Source organism: Mustela nivalis (assembly GCF_964662115.1).
Source record: "Mustela nivalis genome assembly, chromosome: 1".
Taxonomy (NCBI): Eukaryota; Metazoa; Chordata; class Mammalia; order Carnivora; family Mustelidae; genus Mustela; species Mustela nivalis.
The window spans coordinates 41,785,856-41,798,008 of record NC_139020.1 but is presented as its reverse complement, the minus strand read 5'-3'; the positions used below and the strand labels follow the sequence as shown (position 1 = coordinate 41,798,008).

At 34.0% G+C, this 12,153-nt stretch overlaps 1 protein-coding gene across 2 annotated transcripts in view; it reads left to right on the top strand.

The window, feature by feature from the left end:
- Positions 1–12,153, top strand: part of PROS1 (protein S) — a 79,620-nt gene that overhangs the window by 23,380 nt on the left and 44,087 nt on the right. For both annotated transcript variants that reach the window (XM_082742393.1, XM_082742392.1), the window contains exons 2-3: positions 3,069–3,226; positions 6,372–6,396. In XM_082742393.1, the coding sequence (XP_082598519.1) occupies positions 3,069–3,226; positions 6,372–6,396 (183 nt within the window). The remainder of the gene's footprint in view (positions 1–3,068; positions 3,227–6,371; positions 6,397–12,153) is intronic.

The following is a 12,153-nucleotide window of genomic DNA, read 5'->3' as shown; positions in this document are numbered from 1 at the left end:
CAGACAGAGGTCACAAGTAGGCAGAGAGGCAGGCAGAGAGAGAGGGGGAAGCAGGCTCCCCACCAAGCAGAGAGCCTGATGTGGGGCTCGATCCCAGGACCCTGAGATCATGACCTGAGCTGAAGGCAGAGGCTTTAACCCACTGAGCCACCCAGGAACCCCCCAAATTAGGTTTTTATTGTTAATTTTGTTATCTTTTAGGGTAGAGGTGTAAAAATTTTCCTTTTTAAGATTCCTCTAATCAGTGGAGAAAATGAAACCTCTGTTTTTTGAGAAACAGCATATAGTAATCGGTACCTTGGGATCTGTACATTGGGATCTAAGTCCTAATTTTGCTATTCCTTATAATTTAGGGCAACTATCCTGCAGGCTCTTTATGTGCGTTTCATCTTCTATAAAATGATGGTGGCCATTTTGTTTTCTTCTCCTATAAATTTATGTGAGCATTCCTCTAAATATTTGCCTTAGTTCTCTCTGGATGCTTGAGAACTTCCTCTTGCAGTGTAAATATTGTTCGTGTTATCAAACATGGTCTGTGTCCTGCAGTGGTCACTTGTAGGGGAAGAGATACACTTAAATGTCAATATTAATATCTACATTCCAAAATTTAATATTCCATAAGAAAGAAATGCAAAAGAGTGATGTTAATGGTTAGTTTTCTAAGTGCATTTGACATTGATTTTTTGTTTGTTTGTTATTGCATCACTGTATTTATCTTTCAGGGAAAGATACTTTTTTCCCCAGAAAGATACATATTTGCTTTGAGGTTCAGAAGAGTTCAGTTTTTGCTATATTTATTATAAAGTAGCATCCTTAAAACTACTTCAAATAAATGAGATAACTGACTGTGTCAGATTCTTTCACTGTGGATAGGGCTACCATTTATCAGTCAGTAATACGTTTGGCAGGTAATGTGCTCACAGAACAACATCTGTTGGAGACACACAGCCTTGATTTAATCTCAATCTTAGTAATGAACAGAGATAAAGATGGTAAGACATAGGGTTAAAAATATAACCTGAACACTATTTATTTCGTTAGTCATCACATTTAAACTTCTGTTTTGGCAAGTAGGAGAAATAAAGTAACTTTACTTACTACACTCTTGAAAGATGTTCAGTTACTCAGATAATAGTTATGGTGACTTGATTAATTAGTACTTTTGCTTTTCTTTTTCTTCCTTCTATTGTCATATTTTTCCAGGTAATAAGATAAAAAGGAGAAAAACAGATTTATCTGTTTATATTACTTGATTATCTTAGTGAAAGCACTATTATGGTTTGAATCAGGATTTAAAAAATTTTTTAGGTTTTATTTTTGCTTTTAAAAAGTTTCATTAAAAATTATGTTGTTAAAAAAATGTTGTTTACATGCTAAAACAATAAAGCCAAAGCTTCATACTGTCCATTCTTTTCTTCAAACATAATTGCAATCAGTAGTTTGAGTGTCTTTCCAAACTATTTTCTGTGTATCTCTCCACATGATATATACATATCTACAAGTATGCCTGATATACATAGGGTTGTGTGATAGTATGATATTCTACAATTTTCATTTTTAATTTAATAATATATTTTGAAGCTCTTCAATAGAGGAATATGTTCCTTTTTTTTTTTATAGGTGCATATTATCCCACAGTACAAATGTATTGTAGTTTATTTTTCCTTTCCCTTCCTGAGAGTTATTTAGATTGTTTTTAATTTTTTTATATTGCAGTTTTTCAACAAACATTCTATATACACCTTTTCCAGCACAGGTACATATCTGCACAACATCCTCAGAAGCAGAATTGTTGAATTGAAGAGTATGTGTGCCTTAAATTTTCAGCTACTACCAGATGACCTTAAAATAATGCTTAGCAGAATATATTCCCACCACTGATATACAAGAATACTTGTTTCCCCTTACTCTCACCATTACTTGATGTTATCAGTCCTTTAAGTTTGTGCACATTTAATGGGCAAAAATCTAGTTAAAAAATTTGTAGTGAACGTCTTTTCACATGTTTATTGGCCATTTTTATTTTCCTCTTTAGTGATGTTTGTATGATTTTGATTATAGTGTTTTCTTTATATTATTTTGTATTTAATCTTGTACACATTATTAATATTCATTGGCTTATTATTATTGTTGTTATTGTTTCAATTTGCAAAAGTTGTTTATACATTTTTTTAAAAGATTTTATTTATTTATTTGACAGAATGAGATCAGAAGTAGGCAGAGAGGCATAGAGAGAGAGAGAGGAGGAAGCAGGCTCCGCACCAAGCAGAGAGCCCAATGTGGGACTCGATCCCAGGATCCTGAGATCATGACCTGAGCCGAAGGCAGAGGCTTAACCCACTGAGCCACCCAGGCGCCCTGTTTATACATTTTGAATGTAATCTTTTTCCAGTCCGTATCATGAAATGTTTTCTTCCAGCCTATCACTTGATGTTGAACTTTGTAATTTTTGTTGTTGCTGCTTAGCTGTTTGAAATTTGTTATGCAGTTGATATTACCAAATTTTTTCTCTTTGCCTTCTATATTTTATGCTTTGCACATGATCTTCCTTTTCCCAAAGATCTTTATTTCCCCTTTGTGTGAATAAATCAAATGTTTTAGCTCATCAAGTATCTTTTAAATAGCTCCTTAGGCTGTACTCCCACATTGCTCTATTTTTACAGAGGTCATGTGGTTTTCCAGTAAAATTGAGAAAGCTTGTTACTCTAACTTTAAAGATGTGGGCTGTAACTTTTGATACAGTTGTTTCAGCATGTTGCTTTTTCCCAGTGTAGTCATAATAAGGTAAACATTAAATATTGTTTGGTTTGTTTGGCCTCATGCGTGAACTTGAATGATTTGTGAAGATCATTATACAAGTGCTATGACTTGCCCACCAAACCTGCTCTTTGAGTTGTTAAAGTGCTTATGTATCTGCATATTTCTCTTCTCAATTCTCCTATACTAATTTTAAATGTTATGCAGTTCACAATTAGACAATGATTTTAATTCTCACTTATTTAATAAAATATCATATTTTAGATGGAGAAATGAAAAGCTTGTTTATAAAAACTTATTTTTTCCTTCAGTTTTGTCAAAGCAGGATGCTTCACAAGTCCTGGTTAGGAAACGCCGTGCATATTCTATGTTTGAAGAAACCAAAAAGGGTAATCTTGAAAGAGAATGCATTGAAGAATTATGCAATAAAGAAGAAGCCAGGGAGATCTTTGAAAATGACCCTGAAACGGTAAGAATGAATGAAATCTAGTAAGTTAGCATACCTAGACATACAATGAAAGACTGAACATTTCCATCTTGAGTCTGTGTTCCCTTGTGTTCCTTTTTAAAATTAATGATTGTGTATATTGCCTTCTACATGTAACCACTGAATCATTTCAGAAGAAAGTAACTTCGGAGAAAAGGGGGCTTGTTAGGAAGATACTACTGCCAAAGCATTATGTACTAGCTGAACTATAATTTGGGTATACTTTATTATCAGCAAGTTGTCTTGACCTCATGGTTTGCAAATACTTTCTTCCCAATTGGAATTTGGTAGTATTAGGTAGGTGGAGAAGAAGGTATCTCAAGTATAATGTGTGTGTGTGTGTGTGTGTGTGTGTGTGTGTGTGTGTGACTGTATTATCACTATACCTCATTAAATCTCTCTATTGACATTTTTAACCAGGCTTTAGAAGACAGTGCTACCTAATCTGGAGCTTGGTACAATGTAGGTACTCAGTGATTGCTTACAAAAGAATTCATTATAGTACCATATTCCTGAAGTAAATTTTTTTTTCCATAAAGCCTTGCGAAGTTTCCTGAACCCACTTAATATGATCACTAATTCCTGGTGTTAGAATTTATAAATTTAATGTATAAATTTTTCCAAGTTAGTCTAGAAGAATTTAATCATAAAGACCACTAATATCATACAGAAACACGGGACCCCAGACCTTATCTTTAGTCTCCTAATTTTCCTAGGGAAAAATGTTTTCTAATATGCCTTGTGGAAAACAGGATTATAAATAGTGCCTCTAAAAATTAGGATGAAGATGACCTTGAGAATTCAAATCTGATAATCTTCAGCATTACCTCAGATATTTTTCCTGACATGAACTATGTAACCCAACGGAAATGAGGAAGAAAGCAAATACAAAGTAGCTCCTTTAGCTCAGCCATGGCTTCTGGGACCATGAGACTGGATGAAAGATAATGAGCAGGAACATTTGTCTATAGTTAGAGAACTTGCTCAAGACAGTAACAACTTGTGTTCTCCCGAGTTCCTCTTTAATCCTTTTCTCTCTACTTAGGTTCAAAGAATATTTTTTCCAAGGTACCAAAGAATTAATACTCTGCAGGATTGAGCGAGTTTTGTGGCTTTTTGTGGATAAGCAATTGACAAGACAGAATATTTTATTATTTCACAATATATAGCAGATTAGTACTCTTATTGTGTAGGATACATATATATGTTATATATATAATATATATACATTTATAATACAGTATAATATAATATTATTTATTATAGAAATTTAAAGATATACCACAGTAGTCAGAACAGTATGATAAACAGTATGATAAACCCCCATGCACCTCCCCTGGTATTATTTATTAATTATTAATTATTGCTGATAATTACCTAATTATCCTAATTACCTAATCACCATTCTTATTTTGCCTATTCTCAACCCCACGCAGTCTAATTTTAGTTTTGTTTTGCTGGATCATTTAAGGCAAGCCTATATCCCTAAGATATCATATTCTTGCATAGCCCTTAAATACCTGAGTATATACTTCTAACATTGTATGTATGTTCTTGTAGCTTAGCCACTGAATGGCAAATGAAGAGTGAGGTAGAAAACCATAGTGGAGAGGAGGGAAAGTAGTGGAGAAGGGAAACTCATTTATTTGCTTCCTCCCCTTCACTTTTTGACATTGGTCTCATATACAAAACAGAAAGATGACAGAGGGGGTAAAGAAAAAAATGGGAGAAATGAAAGGGAAGGGAAAAAGAAACATTTGTGACTGCTTCTCATTTTTTTTTTAAAAGAGTTTATGTATTTATTTGAGAGAGAGTGAGAGAGGGCATGAATGGAGGAGAGGGTTGGAGGGAGAGGTAGATGGAGAGGGAGAAGCAGACTCCCTGCTGAGTGGGGTGCCTCACATGGGACTGGATCCCAGGACCCAGAGACCATGACCCAAGCTGAAGGCGACGCCCAACCAACTGAGCCACCCAGGTGCCCCTGCTTCTCATTTTCTATCCTGCCCCATCCGCTCCCTGTCCACATCCCTAATATCCTAGTCCACACTCCCTGCTGTCCCTAATATCTTCCTTTCACATTCATATCGTCTCCTTTTGAACCCATTCATTGTTGCTTGTCTTCCTGGCTTTTGTTCTGTAGAAGAAAACACCAGTGTTCGAATTACTTAGTGGGAGATCCCACCCTTACAAATGAGTGGACAACTGTTGTTTAGGTTGATATGTGAGAGAAGGCAAGAGTGACTTTGGCTCTGTACTGGATGAAGTATATTCCTTACTTGAGTATGTTTTTATTTAGAAACACTGGTTTCTTGTGAAGTATTCTTGTGCTGTTAATGTTACACATTAGATATATTATGGCCTAAGAAAGCTTTGAGGAACCAGCCTAAGAACTGTACCTTCAGAAATCATTTTTAACATTTTTCTCCCTTTGGAAAAGTACATTCCTTAGTCCAAATTACCGATTTACAGACAAACTTTTGGTACATAACCAATTTATAATAAGGTATTACATGTACGTAAGATGCTAAAAGATGAATATTCAGTTTAATTCACTTCAAATTATATCACTTCTATTCAACATTAAATGTGGCATGTGTAATCAGCATGACATGAAATGTGTCAAATGGGTATCTGATCTTTTTTTTTCCCATTAATTTTATTTTATTTCTTTTCAGTGTTCCAAAATTCATTGTTTATGCACCACACCCTGTGCTCCATGCAATATGTGCCCTCCTTAATACCCATCATCAGGCCTACCCATCCCCCCACCCCCTCTCCCCTCCAAAACCCTCAGGTATCTGATCATTATGGAAAAATTAAAGAATTTACAAATAGAGAGCATATATTGCATGTAACATCTTTAGTAGAACCTGTTTTCAGTTTAGAAGCTTTTGTTACATGATTTTATTGCTCAATATTGATTTAAGCTAAGTGTCATATTGGCTTAATGTTATTAGTTATCTACTCCTGGCATATTTTAGTATAGCAAGAATATTGTAATGTGGAAATGATAGTTATATGTGATATATTTGCATATTTAATATAAAACACATTATAAAATTAAGTTTTAACTATTTAGTGAAATTTAGGCTTGCTAAAATACATTTTGTCTTTCCTTTCTTTCTAGGATTATTTTTATCCAAAATACTTAGGTAAGTTCAAAGAATCTCAATCATATAATCATAGAGATAGAAGGGAATTTAGATTTGATCAAGTCCAATCTTTCACTCATCTATTCCATCCAATATAATTTAATTAGCCTCGGGCATAAGAGTTCATTTTATAAGTAGTCTTGCTGTCCTTTTATTTAAGGACACGTAAACAAATTTGAAATGGTTCTTTAATTATTGTCTGGCATTTTGACTTTTAGTCTTTTTTATTCTCCTGACTTTGCCATAAATGTCCATGGGCTGATGATAAATTATATTTAGGTATCAGGACATTCTTTAGAAGCATATGGTTATCATGGGTTATCTTCTTAATATTGGTATATAGTTAACATATAACATTGTATTAGTTTCATGTATACAACATAATATTTAATATATGTATATGTTGCAGGATGACCATCCAGTAAGTCCAGTTAACATCTGTCACCACAACATATTTATAATTTCTTCTTCCTGTGATGAAAACTTGTAAGATCTACTTTCTTAGCAACTTTCAAATATACAATACAGGATTATTAACTATAGTCACCATCCTAAACATTATACCCCAAGACTTGTTCACTTTATAACTGGAACTTATGGATTATCTTTTAATGAAAGAAAAAAATCTCTACACTCTTCAGAGTTTATGACATAAATCATCATAATTAAAGTGGAGAAAAGATAGAATGTCAAGACTGTTTTAGCTTCTCAGTTTTAGGTAGGAATTTAAATATTTTATAGAAAAGGTATTTGGCTATTAAAAATTAAAAGCATTTGCATTAAAAAATACAGTATTAATCCTTGTTTCTTAGGTCCATGTAATGAAGCTGTGTTTTTGTGGACATCAGCACTCAAGAAATATATACCTTAGATCACAGAGTACATTTGGATAAAGATAAATAGCTTTTTAATACAACATTATGTATTTTGGGAAAGTTCCTTAGATAAAACACTTTCCTTTTTTCTTCTTTTCTCCTCATTTTCCTCTTTTCTGATTCTACTCAACTTTCTTTTCTTTTTGCTTGTCTTCTTTGGCAGCATGGTAGAATAATCAAGTACAAAAAACAAAAAAAGAAAACCAAAAACAAAACCTGTAAGATGTGGGCTCTACTCCCAGATCTAAAAATTTCTACTGTGTCAGGTTAAACAAGTTATTTTGCTTTTCAGGTTCTTATTTAAATGTGCGCTATAATTATATTTTCTAACTTCGGACCTGTTGGGAATACCAGATAAGTATATTTATGTAGATAGGTTTTTTTTTTCACTTTACATTACTCTTCAAATGTAAAGTATTATTATTTAACCAACCCTTAATTTAAAACAAAACTTTACTTTATATCATTTTTACTTTTTGACTCACAATTTATATTTTGGTCTTTACTTATGTATAGGCATATGCAATGAATTTCACTGTTGAAAACAGAAAAACAAAAACTCTACCTAACTTAAACTTTTGGATCGTTTGATGTGTATATTCCATAGGCCAATGGCCCCAAATGGGGGGGAAAAAACTTTATGAACCTGTCCTTGGCAAACCTAACATAATTTTACTAGTTACCGTAACTTATTCAGGAATCTCCTTAGCGTGAGATAAGACCACCCAAGAACTTAGATCACTAAAACTCACATAGTGGGCAGTGTTAGATTTGGAGTTTCAGGGGTTAGAAAGTGCTTCAGTTTATCCATACACCATATGTAATGCATTGGAAGCATGGAATTTGGTAAAAAATACTGTCGATTTCATCACACAAATGTTAAGTTTTTAAGTTCTGTTCTTTCCTTAGAAAATAAAATGAATAACCCTACCATTTATGAAAGCCTTTTAAATATCACCTGATAGAGTGGATTTTTATATTAATGGAAGAGAAGCTTCTTTGGAAAATGTTCAGTTCTGAGCCTAAATATAAACATTAAAAATAAATTTTAGTTTCTTGTTCTTGCCAAGTCAATTAATTAGCCCAGACTGCTGACTCCTTCCTTCTCTTAAAATCATCTCAAGAGAAACATTGGCATTCTAGGCACTAATGATAACAAAATAAAATGAAAAACCACAAGAAATGTGAGAAATTCATGAATAAACTGAAGGCTGGCTTGACCTAATATGTGTGTGTGGGAAGTTGGGGGCTGACTGCTGAGGTAGCAGTAAGAGGACCATTTGGAGTATTTAAGAAATTACCTAATCATACAAAGCAAGAAAAGTTTTAAGAAAGTACAATATTGCAAACTCTTAGCAGCAAAAAATAAGAAAATAACAAAAATAGGGATAGAAATAAGTTAAAAGGAAAACAAAAGATTCACAAAAGCAAAATGTTATTCTTTGAAAAGGTTAGTAAGTTAGACTGACCTCTAGTAAGAATAATTAAGAAAAAAGAAAAAGAGAAAAACAAAATGCCAAAACATAAAGTGTAGGAGAAAAAGAAGAAATACTATAAGCCCAACATAGATTGAATTTATAATGGTAAAATAAAGATAATCATAAAGTATAATCACAAAATAATAAAAATAGCTGTACCAAAATATATTTAGAAACTTGATAAAAGGGATATATTCCCAGAAAAATATATAACACTATAATTTTATAGGAAGAAGTTGATAACTTGGTTACGAGTAATTACTAAATCAGCAAAACCTCAAAGCCCTCTTCCATGGTGCCCCTCAAATTCAAACCCAGATGTTATACAAATGACTTCTTCAAAATTAAAAAAAAAAAAATGTTGTTTTCTCTTAAAAAATTGTCCAAGAAGAGAGAATAAGGTTCTATGCTGTGAGCTTATTCAGAAAGTTTGAAGTAATCTTGATTCCAAAATCAGGTTAAGAACGATACAAGAAAATAAAAACCTGGCGATTCACAGACCTGTACCCCTGGGGATAAAAATACATGTTTATAAAAAATAAAAAATTAAAAAAAAATAAATAAGAAAAAAGGCAAAAAAAATTCCTTTTCAATTATAAATTAATTCTAAATAAAATGATGTTCAATCTGATCTAAAGTGTATTAAAATAATATATCATAAAGAAGTAGGGTTTATTACAGAAATATAGAATGGTTTAACATCAGAAAATCTATCAATTTAATTATCCACATAAAGAGTATATTATTACCTCAGTTCATACAGAAAAAGCAGTTGATAAAATTCAGCATTTAATTATAAAACCTTTTTGCAAACTGTTTTTGCAAAAAAAAAAAAAAATTTCCTGATTATAGGAGAATTTTCTGAGCTTGATAAAGTTTATACAGAACAACCATATAATTTACAAATTTTGATACTTTTGTCCAGGACCAGTACTACCATAGATAAGTGCCCTGGAAACAAAAATTTTTTAAATGACATAAGGAGGGGCACCTGGGTGGCTCAGTGGGTTAAAACCTCTCCCTTTCACTCAGGTCATGATCTCAGGGTTCTGGGATCAAGCCACACATCAAGGTTTTCTGCACTGCAGGGAGCCTGCTTCCTCCTCTCTCTCTCTGCCTGCCTGTTTGCCTACTTGTGATCTCTGTCAAATAAATAAATAAAAATCTTTAATAATAAATGACATAAGGTATGCTCCATCTCACTAGAAATCAAAAAATAGTCAAGAAATATCACTTACTTGACTATTGTGGTATAAGTTAGAAAGCCAAATACAGAAATTCTTAAGCTGTGTGGTGGAAACGCACCTCTGGAGAACCACTAACTATGTGCCTATCTAATGATTCCACAATTCTTGAAACCCCTGGGTATCTATTTCTTATGCATGTACTAATGAGATCCGCATGAAGATATCCATTGCAGTGCAACTTGTAGAGGTGGGACATTGGGGGCGATCTAAGTATCTTTCATGGGTAGAGGGAATTATAAAAATGGTGGTTGCTTGCAATGGAGTAAAGTTTAGCAAGCAAAAAATTAGAAGCAATAACTTATATACAGCAGCATGGAGTGATCATAAACATAGTGCCTCCTTGCTCCCTGAATTTGGATGTACCCTGGGACAGCCTTGATCAGTAGACTCTGGAGGTGACAAAATGCCTCTTCATTGGTCTGGAAGTATCTGCTTTCTTCCTCCTGGAAGCCAGCTGCCATGAAAGAAGAGCCACTTTAGGACCAGCATGCTAAACGAAACTGAACCACATTGAGAAGTCCTGAATTATGAACACATGGGAAGAGAGAAATGTCAGCCATGTGAGTGAAAAGCCATCTCAGGGTGCTTGGGTGGCTCATTTGGTTAGGCAACTGCCTTTGGCTCAGGTCATGATCCTAGAGTCTTGGGATTGAGCCCCGCATTGGGCTCCCAGCTCCATGGGGAGTCTGCTTCTCCCTCTGACCTACTCCCCTCTCATGCTCTCTCTCATGCTCTCTCTCTCTCAAATAAATAAAATCTTACAAAAAAAAAGAAAGAAAGAAAGAAAGAAAGAAAGAAAGAAAGAAAGAAAGAAAGAAAGGCCATCTGAGAGGTGGATCTTCCAGTCTCAGTGGCCCTGGCTAACTCTATGTGTAACAGAGACAAACCAGCCCAGCTAATCCCTTTCTAATATTTGACCCACAGATTGTGAACAAAATGGAGGTATTACTTGAGGTTCTAATTTTGGGGGTTGTTACTCAGCAAAAGGTAATCAAAATACCATTTCTTTAGTAAGTTGTGATTAGCTGTACAATGAAATGATAAACAGATATAGATACAGATAAAAATAATGTTGTCTTCAGAGACTATAAAGAATTGTTGTTGACACTAAATGTCTCCTACTTAAAGTATGTAAGTATTTATCAGTTACTTCAGCTGTTTTTGCTGCCAGATTGCTAGATCTAATTTCACAGAGTTATAGTGAGAAATTAAATGAAGTAAACCTACTTTATAATATTGAGGCATTATACAAATATTATTATCTTATTCTCTATACAACACTGAGAGAATTAGAAGTTGCCTGCAGCAGCCAGAAACACTAACTTAATCTATTGACTTAATTATAGACACTTCTAAAGATTTTTTAAATTTATTTATTTGACAGAGAGATCACAAGAAGGTAGAGAGGAAGGGAAACAGGTCTGCTGCTGAGCAGAGAGCCCAATGTGGGGCTACATCCTGGGACCGTGAGATCATGACCTGAGCCGAAGGCAGAGGCTTAATCCACTGAGCCACCCAGGCGTCCCTAGACACTTTTAAATTAGACTCTGGCCTACAGATATGAGGGTAGCTCTAGGTAGCTGCAGAGTGAAGAACATAGATTTATTTGCCAATAGATTTTTCTGTTAATCTAAGATCTTTTTCATCTCTTGCTTTAAGATTCTTCTCCAAAAAGAAGCTTCCATAAACTTTTTTTCATGATTCTGTATTTACTGCAATCTTGCTTGTAGAATATTTAAATTTTTAAAAATGTGGACAGAAACATTCAGGGATGACATTTTTTTTTAATTTTTTATTTTTTATAAACATATATTTTTATCCCCAGGGGTACAGGTCTGTGAATCACCAGGTTTACACACTTCACAGCACTCACCAAAGCACATACCCTCCCCAATGTCCATAATCCCACCCCCTTCTCCCAAACCCCCTCCCCCCAGCAACCCTCAGTTTGTTTTGTGAGATTAAGAGTCACTTATGGTTTGTCTCCCTCCCAATCCCATCTTGTTTCATATATTCTTCTCGTGACATTTTGAATGCCAAATCCTGTCAATCCCCAGGAAGATAAATATTCTATCACTTTGGATAATTTCTACCTCCACCATGATTTCAGAGGAAGTAAATGTATCTACTTTAAAAAGACTACATTTGCTTGTACTT